The sequence below is a fragment of the Pristis pectinata genome, chromosome 7, assembly GCF_009764475.1.
Source record: "Pristis pectinata isolate sPriPec2 chromosome 7, sPriPec2.1.pri, whole genome shotgun sequence".
In the NCBI taxonomy this organism is placed as follows: domain Eukaryota; kingdom Metazoa; phylum Chordata; class Chondrichthyes; order Rhinopristiformes; family Pristidae; genus Pristis; species Pristis pectinata.
The window spans coordinates 23,817,778-23,833,789 of NC_067411.1; the positions used below are offsets into that span (position 1 = coordinate 23,817,778).

At 39.2% G+C, this 16,012-nt stretch overlaps 1 protein-coding gene across 1 annotated transcript; it reads left to right on the plus strand.

Moving 5' to 3' along the window:
- Nucleotides 1-833: 833 nt before the first annotated feature.
- On the plus strand, nt 834-8,017 carry otpa (orthopedia homeobox a). The gene is made up of 3 exons (XM_052020253.1): nt 834-870; nt 1,205-1,617; nt 7,514-8,017. The coding sequence occupies exons 1-3, from the start codon at nt 834-836 to the stop codon at nt 8,015-8,017; spliced, it is 954 nt and encodes a 317-aa protein (XP_051876213.1).
- The last annotated feature ends 7,995 nt before the right edge of the window (nt 8,018-16,012 follow it).

Genomic DNA, 16,012 nt, shown 5'->3' on the forward strand with positions numbered 1-16,012 from the left:
TTTTCCTCCAACACCTGGGGTTGAATTTGTGCTTCGTGCATAAGTTTTCAAAAATATTCCGAGGGTCGAATATTTTTGGAGAGTATCATAGCAAACATATTGTGACAATAGTATAATTATACACTGAAATGTTACAGTGTAGCTAGAATCGGACGCAAGTTACAAATGAAATACAGAACATTGAAGCCTTCTGTAGACACATCAAACTTGAAGAAGTTGAATTCCACCAGCAGACTGTCTAATACAAATATAGTTTCAACAGCTTAACATTGTGGGAAAACGTCCAGACGTTATTGTACGATCGTATTGTACGATCTACCATAAAATTGCGAAAACATCAATATTTAACCCCGAATCATAATAGATCACATTAAGGGATAGGGAAGGGAAGTGAGCAGATAAGGTATAGTTGGATAAATATAATTCCTGTAATATTGGCTTTATTATGTTTGGTTTGTATCTATTATCCAAATTAGAACAGGTCATTTAAAGGCATAATATTTGACGTTGAAAGCTAATAAATCAGATTTAGAAAGCAGAAATAGAATTGTAAATGTTCTGAGTGGCTTCTGAGTGGTTGGGGAGAGCTGCCTTGAGGCATGCGTAATGGAGTCTCACTTTGCGCTGACATTTGCAGCGTTGAGTTTTGATTGGCCCTGATTTGGAGCTGCTCATGGGCTCATTCAACTGTTAAGCACCACCCCGTCCCTCTAAAGGAGATTATAATGCAAGAGACCCCCTTTTACAACAAACAGAAATTTGTAGTTTTTTTTTGTATTTTTTAAAAAACCTCTCCGGTTTTTAGGGAGAATCTCACCCTGGAGCGGTGCGCCATGCTCTCACACGCCGACCTCCTGGACGCTCGCCTGGGTGAGTGTTTGAGCTAAACTCCGCTCCCCAAAAAAATCTATCCAAGAACGTGTCACCGGGGGCTGCTGGATAGCAGCTTCCATTCACAGACTCCTCGCTACTTCGCTTTAATGCAGCGAAAATTAGTTAATTCTATCTAAAATTAATTATTTTAGTTTCAAATTACTGCAATAATTTGATTTAGAATCAATCTAACAGAATTGCACTTACTGTTTGAGTTAGGGAAATCTATCACTGATATTAACAACTGATAGAAAGTTTTTTTTTCTGTCTGTTTCCCTTTTTTTGGATCACTATCTGATTTGTGTTTGCTTTGCTTTATTTTGTTTACTAGGAATGAAGGATGCCGCGGCTGAATTACTCGGGCACCGGGAGGCGGTGAAGTGTCGGATGGGACCCGGAGGCTCTGAGTCGGGCCACCCAGGCGATTGCCCACCAGGGTCAGACACGGTGGAGGGTGCGACCCTCCTTCCGGGGGAAAGCATCGCATCGGCTGGATCGAACCCGGGAGGAGGCGGCGGCGGTGGCGGCGGCTCGGCCAGCGGCAAAGACGCGGAGAAGCAGCAGCAACAGCAGCAGCAACAGCAGCAGCAACAGAGCCAGCAGAAACAGAAGAGGCACCGGACCCGCTTCACCCCAGCTCAGCTCAACGAACTGGAGCGGAGCTTCGCCAAAACCCACTATCCGGACATCTTCATGAGAGAGGAACTGGCTCTGCGAATCGGCCTCACCGAGTCCAGGGTGCAGGTAAGAATCGAGGCACATTGCCCGCGAAAGGCAAGCGATCCTTGTGGGGTGATGGGGCACTGAGGAATTAACCCATTCCCAAAGGGGGAACGATTATTGTGCATGGAGGGCGATTCCCTTAACGTTAATCTTGAAGAGTATCATCAACGAGTTTTTAGTATTTCTAACAAATTCTGAAAGTCAGTATCAATAACTTCGAAACTGTTTCGTTTGCCTCAAATTTTGTATGCAAGCCAGCAAAAAGGGTGAATAAAGGTGCGTTTTAGGCTGCACTTTTTAAAACTGCACTTGATTTGAACGAAATTCTAATGTGTTAGGCTTTCTTCAGCTTTCTCCAGAGAGTCTAGTAAGTGAGCAAATTAAACTCTCGTTTGTTAATTCTGCTTTGAGTGAAGGAATATCGAGACTTTCCGAAAAGCTCAATATCAGGCAAGATAATTAGACCACGGGACGGTTAAAGGACTTGGAGGCAGAATGCGTGTGTTGTTGCTGAAAACTAAAGCGGTTGAGAAAACGAGTAAAATAAGCGACCACGCAATTTTGAAAACATAGAACAGAAGAGATGACAGCAGAATATGACAAGGTTTCGGGTTATTAACAACCCGTCATCAAGTCAGGATGAAGACTGGCTTTTGAAAGATAGAAGTTGAAAGGCACCCGGTGTCTGAACAAACACACCATCAGATTATCAGATTTTGGGGAATCTTTCAATCAGTTTACAGTTAGATTCGGCATCCTCAATAATCTCATCCAGCAGGACATCAGTTTAATGTACTCTCTCTCTCTCTCTATATATATATATATAGCTGTACAACGTATGGTTGATCTTCAGAACGTTGGTGTTGCTGTACATATTGTTTTAAAGAATCTTTTTAAACCACGAATAATTCTTAAGGAATGAACAACCGGAAGATGTTTGCATTATTTTTACTTCGGTGTTTGGTAGCTCGCCTTTGTAAATCGGTTTTACTATATATTTCGTTTATATTGCCATCGTCAGGCACAGAATTTAAATTATTTTCAAAGTTTGATGAATATTTAGAGATGAAACCAGGGATTAAAAGGTAAAGTTTTACGTAAACCTGGAATGAAAAAAAATGAACCAAAACTAACAACTGGCGTAAAATAAAATTCAAGTTCAAATTCTCACAATGTAACACTTATGAAAACACATTTTAGAATTAGGAAAACGATAATTATTCTTCACAATGGAAAGTGCTGATTAAATTGCCAGATATTTATGATACAAAATACAGACAAAGTTCGAGTTCATAACTGGAATTCAGCATTTTCAGAAGCTGAAGGAAATTATGCAGCCGGCATCTAATTTCATTTAAAGATTTATGACCGTGGTGTTAAGAATTACAGATCGGCTCAAAGCTCTGCGCCTCCCAAAGTAACGCAGGCCAATGAAACTAATCTCTGTGCGGTTGGGAACAGTGACTGCAGAAGGAAACTCTTTTCTTAAAGACGTGGAGATTTGTGAGGTTTCCGGGTTTTGACGAACGGTATAATCAGTAAATCACCCGAAGCGGCTATCTGTAATTACTGCTGACACTGGCCATTACAACGGCTGCCCAATGATTTAACATGATAGCGATTCTAATCTGATGATAAAGCAGATAATGGAAAGAGTAAAGAATTACATTTTAGACGTTTGCATAGAGAAAGCACTTAAAAAGTACGGCGCATGTTATATACATAAGTTAAATAATCATGACTCAAAAGTCCTAGAGACTCTCATCTAGTGAAAGAAAGATTGGAGATCAAATCTGAACAGATTTCCAACATTTTAATTCCGAGTGTTTACTAGCGTGCAGCTCAAAGAGAGTTTAATAATCCAAACAGTCAGAAGCATAGTTAGAAATTAAAATAATCAACATTTCGAACAAAGTAGATGGAACGGGCTCACAAATCATGAATGGTTTGTTACTGGATTACATTTATGATTGGGTTGAAATTCAAAACTGGGAATTTGAATTAAGTTAAATATCACAACAAGGGAGAAGTAAGTTGAATCGTACATTTTTTTGATGTAAAATGTTCATATGTATTGCCTTAGATGTATTGGGTCTAGAGGGACTGATTATTTTTGATAACTTCGATATATTATGGTTGGATTACCTAGTTTTAAAATACTACCGAATAATCATAAATTGCATGGAAGACTCCCACGCGTTCACAACTGAAAGTTTCCAATAGCAAATTAGGCGACTGTTCAAAATAAAATCATTGAGATCTTACCACATACCTTGTAGACAACATCAGGATGGCGGGGATTTCATTATTCGCAGTTCAGTCAGTGTTCAGTTTAAAATTAATTATAAGAATTTGTTTTAAGAATTAAAATATGTCCTTTTCACTGAATTTGTAATTAGATTTAAATATTAGGCGAAGTGATGTTTGTCAGCGATCACAACAATTTTAGTTAATGTTTACAGCGAGATTTCTGAAGATTATAATTTTAGAATTTCGGTAATCCCTCTCTGATTGTAGTCATATTTATTCATTTATTTAGAAAAAATATGCTTTTTATCTTCTGATCGAATTCACATAAAATATGAACATATTAATAATCGATTCTGTTGAAAGATATTTTGTTATTTTCATTGTGTCTATTGCTGAGATTAATTTTCTCAATACGGGACAATTCATTTGTTAGGAACGCCGTGCACGGTTTTACAATTCCTACTTTATATAAAGGATCTTTTTTTTAGTTGAATCTACTGCATTACTGTTGTTTTTCTTTACCATTTCTTAACGTTTGTCTTGCAGTTGTTTCCTGTCATCTCACACAAAAGGAGACATTATCTAAAGCTTATTCAATTTCCACAGACAACACATTACAACATAAATCACTTTTCGTTCCAGGGACCCGCTGAACAAAAGCAAGAAGCTTCCCCAGCCTCCATCCCTTTCCCTTTCACGCACACAAACATCCACGAAAACACACTGTTTAACTTCACCTTCTTTCTAACAATAAACTAGAAGAAAGATTTATTATAATTTTACATTCCTGCCTCACTAATATCGAAATTTATTTATTCACTTAAAATATTTCACTTGAACAATTATAGGTAGCCCGTTTCTGAATCATCTGTAGTCTGAAATAGTTTATTAAATGACAATGTGAAAATAATGCAAATCGTGCAATAAAATACAATATAATCAGCATAATCATTAGTCTCCAGCATGTATTAATTAGCTTCCAATACTTTATTTACATAAAACCCATATCAGTGAAATAACCGCTGCACAGTGATCCTTGAGATCTCATCTTTTCTCCCTAATTATGTGTTTTAATTCTCACTATAACCTGCCGCTCTGTATTGTAGATATGCAATGCTCCGTCACCTGCCACATCTTAATAGGCGACAAGTTGGAAGTATTTTCTACTTTTCTAATGGAATGAGAAATTGCATTTTCTCTAACACTATTAAAGTGTAATGAATTTCGCTGGGATTTCACGGCTGGCTGGCCAGAATGAATCTCTGCTCTGAGCACATCGAGAGCTGGAGATTTCACACAAAATCTCCGCATTAATCATCGCAAATATTACAATGAGATCTTCATAAACCCACAGTTTCCTGCAAAATCTAACATTCTAAAGCTGTATTTTGCAAAAATGACCTCACCTCCGTTAAAACCATCAATGTACCTTTTTATAAATATATAAACGAATAAAATAAAAAAATACTTATAGAATTGCTTTTATCTTGAAAAATAAAATTCTAGACAGCAGAGAAACTTATTATATTCAGTCACTATAGTGGCTTCTCGGTCTGCATCGACTTATTTTATCGAAGCATCCTTGGAGGTGCTATTTTAATCTGTGTATTTTTATTTCCTGGATCAGTAACATCTTATTTATTCTGAATACTATTTCAACCTTTAATTTTGGTTAAAGTCTGTCGACCTTTCCTTCAATATCATTTGCCTTATCATGATGATCATTATTTATTATATCTTCGGTTCCAATCTATTTCACAGCTGTTGCAAAATCATCACGAATTAGCCTTGTGTAAATAGTACGGTTATTTTTTCATGCCCACCTTGCACCTTTTGTTAGATGAAATAATTCTTATTCTCTAAATCAAGATTAGTCAAGATAGCTCATATTTTAATCACAAAGCCATGGGTCTCCTCAATGAACGGCAGGATTTCCTAAAGGGTAACACGTAATGATTTAAGACGTCCTTTTGCTTTTAAAAAATGCAGTTTCAATCACCCTTTATTTCAGTACATTTTTCGTGTATTTATTGCAATACGTCCACTTTTGACAATTTTGCTGTTCCTTGCCTATTGCTTTAAACGTGAGAATACATTTTAAGAGAATACAGTGAATGATCTCAAGATAAGTTAAACACCTTATGTGCCTATTATGTGCCTGTTGACTCTTTCCGGGTGACAATCACAGTATAGAATCACACAATTCTAATGCAAAGTATTTCAAAAGAATATTAATTTATATAATCTCGGGTTAATTTTATATCTACGTGCACTGAAGTGGAACTCCATGTACTAACGGAAAATCATTTAATTATAAGGCAACTTGTGAAAGTTCTAAAAGGGTGCGTAATAGGCGATGAAGGACTCTTCATTTACTTCAACCTGCTCTTTGTATTTCAACATGCTCTTCAACGCTTCCGCCATAAACTGATGAGTTACTTCTCCATCTCTACTACAACGTTGTTCTCCATGTGGTTCAATTAATTCCCTTTACTTTAAGTGTTTGAAGTCCTAATTGTGTCTGTATTTTTTTCTTTTACAACTCCTATTTTCCCAGTTACACCTGAATCAAATTAAATTATTTTTTTCTAAAGTTGATTCCCCTCCCTCAGAAATCGTCATCAGGGTGACACGAGGAGGTTCCTCCCCCAACCCCCCTCCCTCCCCGGGTATTTAAAAAAATACGAGTCTTCTTTCTGGAGACCGGAGCGTGCCCTAACCTCTTAAACCATTTCATAGTTTGACCTGGATTTGCAATTGGGCATCTTACAGACTCTCCGGCGAGCCCAGCGTGGTTACCTCTTTCCCATCCCCTTCCCTCTACCCCAACTATTCCGCTCTCCTTGTGATCTACCGTTGGACGAATGGCCAATTCTCCATCAACCGCCACTTTCGGGACACTGGGGCAATGGACCAGTCCTCTCCGCAGCTCCCTGAGCGTCCCCAGTATAGAGTCACAGAGCTGTATAGCATGGAAACAGGCCCTTCGGCCCGAATCCTCCATGCCTACCAAGATGCCCACCTTAGCTAGTCCCATTTGCCCGTATTTGGCCCCTATCCCTCTAAACCTTTCCTATCCATGTACCGGTACAATTGTCTTTTAACATGTTGTTATTGTACCTGCCTCAACCATTTTCTCTGGCAGCTCGTTCCATGCACGCACCATCCTCTAAGTTGACTAGGTAAGCAAGCTTTGCCCTGGTCAGTACTTGGATGGGTGGGGGTGTGTGTGGGTGTGTGTGTGTGTGTTTGGGGGTGCTGCCTGCCAACAGCAGAGGCAGCAGGGTTGTTACCTGGGAACATTAATGATCCATCTCCCAACAAGAATCTCAGCCACACTGCCTCCGCTGAAACAGTGGGGACACTCACATACATCAAATCAGTTCTGTTTTACCTGGGACAGACCGTTGCAGACACAGTTGCTGGAACTTGTCGGGCAGCATCTGTGGAGGGAAAGGGACAGTCGACGTTTCGGGTAGGTACCCTTCATCTGGACTGTCCACAGATGCTGCCTGGCCCGCTGAGTTCCTCCAGCATCTTGTTTGTTGCTGGGAGCCGCAGGCTCGTTTTTTACCCACTGAGGTCTGATGTTGACAGGATTAATGTTTCTCGCCCACTCTGTTTTCTTTCCTTCCTGACTGCATTTCCCTCTTTATTCTGCTTTCAGGTTTGGTTTCAGAACCGCCGCGCCAAGTGGAAGAAGCGAAAGAAGACCACTAATGTATTCCGCGCCCCTGGCACATTGGTGCCTACGCCAGGACTGCCCCAGTTCCCAGGCGCCAGCATGGGCGACAGCCTTTGCTCTTTCCATGCCAATGATACCCGCTGGGCCACGGCAGGCATGGGGGTCTCGCAGCTGCAGCTGCCCCCAGCTCTGGGTAGGCAACAGGCCATGGCTCAGTCTCTGTCCCAGTGCAGCCTCGGAGGCCCGTCCAACTCCATGAGTCTTTCCAATAGCCTCACTGGCGCGAACGGCGGCGGCCTGCAGTCCCATCTCTACCAGCCCACTTTCCCTGGCATGGTGCCCGCCTCCCTGGCCGGCCCCGGCAACGTGACGAGCGGCTCGCCGCAGCTCTGCAGCTCCCCGGACAGCGACGTGTGGCGGGGGACCAGCATTGCCTCCCTGCGCCGTAAAGCACTCGAGCACACAGTCTCCATGAGCTTCACCTAATGCAGCTGCCCCCCTTCTATCCAGCATTCAGCAACCAGGGAGTCGACTCAGGATTGGAATCACATCCTTCAGCACCCACACGCAACCAGGAGGAGGGAGGGAGGGAGGGAGGTTGGTCAAACTCTAAAATATTAATAGGCGAGGAAAATGCTAGAGGCACCAGAGGGCAAAACGATTACCAATGGACTCAAACTTCAAGAACTCTGATCAATGGCGGTGATCTGGAATTCTGTGCTGCCTCATCTTTCTGAACCACTTTTCCAGATCACGAGATGACCTGTTGCAATAACATGTTAAATCACACAAAGAAGGAGCTCTGACCAACTTTAGGGGACACCTTTATTTGCTTTGAATTTCTGCACATTTTTAGTCTTAATATATATAATAATATATACTTACTGGACAGTGTTCACAGACCCTGTCTTGTTACATTTCGATGCACTTCACGGACATTGCAGATGTGCCATATTATGTTTTCCCAATTCTTCTTGTCCAAGAATAGAATAGGCCATTCAGGTTTCTTCTGTCACTCAATAGATCCTTGGCGATCTACCATTTATTCGCCTTGGTTCCATATCTCTTAACCAATCAATAATCTATCTCATTGTTGAAAATTTTATTGACTCGGACTCTATACCCTTAATTACATAAGAGCCAATTGTCAATGCCAAATATATTTGTGATTTTGGCCATGCAGCATTGCCTCTGTATCTTTAGCACTTGGCTCAACAGATCCCTTTTAATTTACAATACCGCCAGGTTCTTCTCCGCCGTGGAGAACGTACGGAAGCATAATTTAGTCTTGCACTACAGCGGCCACGTTAACATGAGCGGACAATGCAAGAACACGGACTGACTAACGGTATTTTCTCAATGCACTATGTTCAAGCCTCCCGGAGGCTTGTTCCTCCTTGGTCGTAGCTCATGATTTGGGTGATTTTCTTTTTTTTAATATAAGGAATACTTTATTCAAAAATGCCACCTGCACAGCATGCAGAAGGGGAGGTATCCAGCATGCGATGTGCACGTGAGTATTTCGAGCCCTGGAACCACATAACCCATAACCTATACCTTCATCTGCATGAACTGGTCAGAACTAACCATCGGGCGAAAGTTACATTGAACAGAACGATCAAAGCTGTGATATAGAATGTTTTCTGTGTAGAATAACCACTCTGGTTATACATTGGTCAATTTGTGCTATGTTTTAAATTATTGTCTGTGCTTATTTATCGAACATAGATTTCCTAATAAATGTTTGATCTGTTATTGAATATTATAATTTTTTGCGCTGAGTTAAAATTATTCATGGTAAACAAAAAGCCCTGCTTTTCGAATATGTAATATACAATATCTTCACATTTTCGGAGTGTGTGCTCTTGGCTTAACATTCCCTTTCTGGGAACACGCTATTATCTTCTGTGCCTTTTTAACTGTCAGTTGCAGTTCCGAATCAATAAGACAACGAAAATTAGGTGTTAAGACTAGCAAAGTTATCGCAGAATTATGTTTATTACAAACGTTCTTACAGATACATAGCAATTCATAACTGTTAGAAATTCGACGCACTGGTTAATTGTTATCCAAGCTTTCAAATGCTAAATGCTAACTGGAAACTCATACAGTTAAAGGAGCACAGAAATATAAGAAAGTCTTTTATGTTAATCACTACCCAATTTAGCAATTAAGTGATGATTAATATTTACAACATTTTTAATACACAATGTGTATTAAACCTGTAACGGAATTTATAAAAAAAAGCTTTATGATTTCATGTACAGTTATTTGTATTTAGAGATGTCGGAAGCGGTAAAAAAAGTGAAATTCGATCTGTGGAAATTCAGCAAATGAATTGAATAAAAACAATTGCAATGCATTGCAGGACAAAGTTTCGACTTCACACTTTTTACACAGTCTTTTCATGGATGTTTCACCATAGAAGCAGACGGATTTTTACCTTGCCATATATCGTTAAGGAAGATAAAGTTTTGTTTTTCCCTTAGACTTCTAGGGAGAGTTCAGATCATAGATAGCATGTGAAGTTCGTTGTTTCCTTACACAAAAATGGGCAACTGATACACTACATCAAAATTAATGCCACAGTAGGTGAACTGTGTGGTTTATAAGAGCTGGAGTGCTCTTCTTACTCGCTGCTTTCAAAAGCAGGATGCTGTATCTATTAGTAGATTTGCACTTTTATCTATCGACATAGTCTTGTGTATCTTTGCAGCCTTCTAAAGACTTTGCACGTACTATCTTCAACTAAGTTCTGAATGCTGAAGTGTCAGGTTTTATATGTCCATTAATAAAGACGCCAGCTGACCTTTGCGGTACTACTTATTTGATTTCTCTCCAGTTACCTCCAGGGGTAGATTTTAACTTGCAACACAAGTGGACGTTTTGATGGATCGTTAATTGGTTTACATTTGCATTTCAGACGCAAAGCATTGCAGCATCATTATCGAAGGGTACGGGGAAGATCAAGAGTTTACTATTCCAGAGGAACTTTTGGGGACCATTGGGTCGAAGTTAAGATTCGAAATAAGACTTTTCGCATCATTTAGATGGGGAATAACGTAAACAAATTTTTAAAAATCAGCAGGTCGGGCAGCATCTGTGGGGACAGAAGCGGAGTTATCCCTCCAGGTTTATGATTTTCATCTCAACCGGAAGACCTGAAAGGTGAACAACACAAGGCAGAGCAGACAAATCTGAGCTATGCTTGAGGAGTATAGGGGTTGTAGGAGTACGCTGAAAAGCGAAATTAGGAGGGCAAAAAGGGGAGTTAAGACAGCGTTGGCAAATAATAAAGATTCACACAGAGGGTGGTGGGTGTATGGACCGAGCTGACAGAGGAAATGGTAGAGGCGGGTACAATTACCACATTTAAAGGGCATTTAGGCAGGGACATGGACAGGAAAGGTTTAGAAGGACGTGGGCCAGTCGCAGGTAAATGGGACTAGCTCAGGGCGAAGGGGCCTGTTTCCGTGCTGTGTAACTCTATGTACATCGAGTCAATCAGTCTACCATTCCCTGTTCCATTTTCCTCCCATAGACGCCTGCACTACACATCAGTGGGAGGGGAACATGAATGAAGAACGCCACAGTTTTAATCTTTTACAAGAGTTGTTTGCCAACCCATTGAATAATGAAGGATTGGAGCATCCAACATATTTTCCACCAGAACAACATTACCAGTAAAGGTTTAAATTCAAGTCCTTTACATGTGGATGAGTTCTTTGAAGACATTTTTGGAACCATAATGTCACAACGTGGCAACTGGCAGTCAATTTGCCTACTAAACCGAACCAACTCAAGCAAAACCACGCAGCATTTACAATTAAACTGCAAAATAACTTGACAAAATAATTCTTTAAAAAATTATCAGTGTGCACTTTATTAAACTGTTTAAAATTATCTGTTGATATGCTGTTGATACATTTATTGACCTATTTGCTAACGAATATCTCACGCCTCATGGCTCGCCTGTCTTCTACCAACCCAAATATAATTTTGCCCAACTAGCCGTACATTGTTTTAAGATTATATATATTTTAATCGTAAGCATTTGTTCCGACGTGAGTCTGTAGCCAAGTTATGACAAAGGATTAACTACAGTTGTTTTGAATTTTAAAAAGGCGTTGTTAGAAAAGAGCTTATTGAGGAATCAATGTACAATTAAAGCTCCAAGATCCCGGTGAAATTTAGTTTAGTGTTCAAATAGAAATAAATGGTTGATATAAAAAAGTTGATTCGGTCCAGAGTATTAGCACAGTGTTTAATTAAAAACGTGATTCCCTTAAACCTTAGTAGAATTATAGGGACAATAATTTGTCAAAGATGAGAACGTTAAGGAGGAACTGCAGATATATATGGCATCTCACGCCATTATGAACAAGTTCTGTTTGTTTACTACTTAGTGAGATGATGCTGCAGCTGAGAATTACATGCAATGGGCCGCACGCAGTAGACGGCTCTCTACCCTGAGAAAATTCCCCTGGAGTGCCGCTCCTTAAACGGTTATGTCCTTTTGCCTAGCTACGAAACTGCTTACAACTGTCGGAGCGAATACACGCAACTCTGCAAACCCATTGACTCTCTCCAATGTAATCGTTAAATAAATATATTTATCGCAGTTAAGTAGACATAAAAAGATTTTTATTTTGAAATGCTTTCTGAAGTCTATCAGAATGGTTGCTGTAGTGGTTTGGGAATTGAAAGTTTTGGAGGCATCAAATAACTCGAGGATAATTAATAGTTTGCATTGGAGTACTTAATCCTGCTTCACCGCGCCTTGTGTTAGCTTATGTTTATAACGTACATAGGGAATTGAAATCAAAACAGGGAAGAATAGTTTCCATGTTGCATTTCAAAATGATAAATTATAGCTTCATTAATAGCTTGAGCTACAATGGATGGTGACAACCACATTCAGAGGCCCTTGAGGATAATGACAATAGAAAATACATTAATTGAAGGCGTACAGTTTATATTTGCAATTAATTGCAAATCATTAGATTACTACTACTTCGTTAAAAATAGGCAACTCTTTATGATAATGAACACACTAACTATATACACTTCAAAAAATTGTTCCACCACCCACTTCATAGCTAATGTATGGTTTTTCAAGCTTTCATTTTATAAAAGGTTGATGGATCTGACCAGCGTGTCTCACCTCTGATATTACTGACTCTTTCTTGCTCTAAAACTGCCCACCAGAGGCTATCTAGCTCTCAGACACAGAAAAGAGCAACAGAAAAACATAAGAAGGAACTTCTGATCCAACAGTGATCTTTTTTCTCATATTTAGCTGTACGTAAATTACATCAATGAAACTGCTATATTATGAATTGAAGATAACCCTCTGGAAGGAAGAATTTTGACTTTTGGCTTTATTGTTCAATTTAATAACACTGCAGCAATAAAAAGTCTACTAAAATAGTTCATTAATGCTGCAAAATATCTAAAAGCTCTTCCCAGGAGCTTTTCAAACAAAGTTTGGTAGTAAGCCACTTAAGCATGTGGTAGTGTGGATAACCTAACACTTGGGCAGAAAGGTAGCATTTAAGAAATCTTTTAAAGGAGCAAAGAGAGGTTTAAGTGGGAATTACATATGAATAGCTGAGTTTCTTTGGCTATCACTGTTAGAACAGAACGCATACCATTTCTTGTGACCATACTGGTTTCATTTGTTTTGATCTCAACCACAATATACTCAGCTATAGTGTGCAGAATATGAGTAGATGCATTATTAATTAACAGAAAGATCTAACAAGCTGAATACTTAGAATGCACATGGGATTTTAACTGAAGCTTGTTGTCATTTAGGACTTGCTTCAATGCTTAATCAAGGGAATGCTGAAACAGCCTGGAGAATCACATTTCCCTAGTGCATTCTTGTCTTCAAAGAAAACCAGTCAGAGTTCTGGTATCACAGGCATTTCTAACATGTTGCTCAGCAGGCTGAGCCAAACTCACAGTAAAATTGATCAAAAAAGGCAGATGAAACCACAAAAATTGTCATTCATTTACTTGACATAAAGAATCTACCATTAGCATGTTCTGCTGGGTGGATTTCGACTTGTTATCCTCCATAGATATACCAGACTGAACAATTTTCTGTTACAAATTGTTGATGGTCATAATACTAGGGTCATAATTAGTGAAGCACATAATCCAAACAGTGTGGAAATCAACTTCTGTAGTGCCAAGACTCCATGTAAATAGGTAAATTCTGATAACTAGATCTGCAGAAAAGTACATCAACATTGCTAGGTCAAAGAAACAACAGCACAATCATGGGTTTCCCTGACAACAAGTGTCACAATGCAAAAGTGCAAGGATATAATTATTCTGAACAATAGGAACTAGTTAAGGAATACTACATTGAAGATCACAATGTAAGTTGTCTTTGTGTTAGAATGGAATGGTGCAATCATTCTGATGAGATGTTAGATCAAAGCTCTGTGATATTGTTTGGAAGGTTGTAAAGAATCCCATGGTATTGCTTGAAGAAGAGTAGTTGAGTTTTTCCAGTGACCTTACCAACATTAATCCCTCAGTCATCACCTCTAAAATAGTTTAAAAACCATTTATTTATCAGATTGCTATTACTGGACTTTGCTGTGTGTAAAATGATATGTATATGATATCAAAATAATGGTGACAATATTTCACTACAAAAAACATGCCATTAACAAAACCAATATAAAGACTTTAAAAGTGGTATATTTTCTTTGAAATAAAATAAATTACAGGGTGTTTAATCTTATGAAAGGATGAGACAAAGTAGATAAATAAAATCATCAGAACTTCCAGATTCAGTTTTAGTGTAAAGGGGATGCAAATGCATTGGAAAGTTAACTACAGTCCTTACCCAAAGTGTAGCTACAGCTAAGTCAATAAAACCCACTTAATGTTCATGCTGAAGTTAAAAGATCCTTTAGACTGTTGCAAGATATAGAATGAAGGACATTGAAAATAAGACTAAATGTAAGAGATTAAACATAAAAAGCAGGAGAACCTTTCATACAGGCTGGTTAGATACACAGCTGAAGGAGAGACCACAACAATGTTTGAGCAGAGTTTTGATAACGTAGCTGAAGGAAAAATGAAATAAAGATACGGGAACAAGTTGGTGACATGTCACTTTATCTACTGCTTGGGTGAAGCATAACCAGCAATACGAATTGGTTAATTCCTGTGTGCTAATTCAATTTACTTAAAAGTAGTTAATCGCCTTTGGAGCCACTTGGACTGGGCCTGAAGACATGAAGAGCACTATGCAAATCTTTCTTTCTAAAATCCAGAAGTTCTGTCAACCTGTCTCTGGATTTAGGCCCTTTATTGTTCCTTTCATGAGAAACCTTCAGTTTCCTTATCCTATACCTTGGTTCTCCCCTCATTAATTTTTTTTTTCATTTCTCCATCTCTTTCGCAAAATCCTGCCATCAGTCACCCTTCCTAAACTGATTATGTACTGATTTCCTAATGCTCATCTGTGAAATACTTTGGGGGCACTTCATTATAATGAAGTCACAATGCAAATTTAAACTTTGTTGTTTTCACTAACTGTACATAGTCCAAAGGTTCTAATGAGTCAAGGTAAAGATGTACTGTCAGATGATCTATGGTGTACCAAAGACCATTTGTAATGTATGAGATATCAGGCTGAACTGTGCTGGCTGTGGCCAGTAAGGGAACCACCAGTGTCCTGGGCTCCCAGGTGAGTAAATGCATGGATATCTGTCACTCAGCACAACTCAGACTCACATCAGGTCCACATGAATCTGGGAGAGTTGTGCTGAGTGACAGATGGCCATGCAGAGTTGACTATGCTGGGATTCTCCACTATTGCACTAGGAAATCTGCCTACTTGTTCCTACCTCTGGCTGAAATGGCTTTGGATCAGAGTCCCCATTCATTTGAATTGGGATTCATGCCCTGGTGACAGGGAGGAAAAGGGTATGTGAGTTATTTATTTTAACTTTTATTTTAATATTTGAAATCATTTTAGTGTTTTAATGCTTCTAATTAATTTTATTATTTTAGTTTTTAATATTTAACACTTAAAGCAGTCTATTGATATTTAAATGTCTCTGAATATGTGACAGTTAAGAACCCTTACAAAGTTGTGACAGATTTAACAGGAGGCAAGTCTCCAACCCCAGCCTTGCCTCTTGTCAAAGGCTGTCGGGGCACTATGGAATGGGTCTGACTGAAATGTCACTGAGGCCTTGCTGGGTCTCTCCAGACACCATCTGGGTGCAGTGGGTTACCTCAATCAGTATTCCACTATGGCCAGGTATGTGTGCAAAGGCTGGGATCATTGTCAGTGAGTCCAGTAAGGCCTCAACCAGCTTGATTCAGTTCATTTTACCTTCAATGGGAGTCTAAGCATCAACAGCCTCATCTATCTTTATAGTGATATGCCAGTAACAGTGAAAATGTTGAATAATATTTGTAGGAAATAAAAATTACATGCAATATTCC

What these genes read in the sequence shown, in the direction of transcription:
- otpa (XM_052020253.1), top strand. Translation starts at nt 834, where the DNA reads ATGCTCTCACACGCCGACCTCCTGGACGCTCGCCTGG. An exon ending in CCTCCTGGACGCTCGCCTGG is followed by an intron (nt 871 to 1,204) that starts GTGAGTGTTTGA and finishes TTTGTTTACTAG; the next exon opens with GAATGAAGGATGCCGCGGCT. An exon ending in TCACCGAGTCCAGGGTGCAG is followed by an intron (nt 1,618 to 7,513) that starts GTAAGAATCGAG and finishes TTCTGCTTTCAG; the next exon opens with GTTTGGTTTCAGAACCGCCG.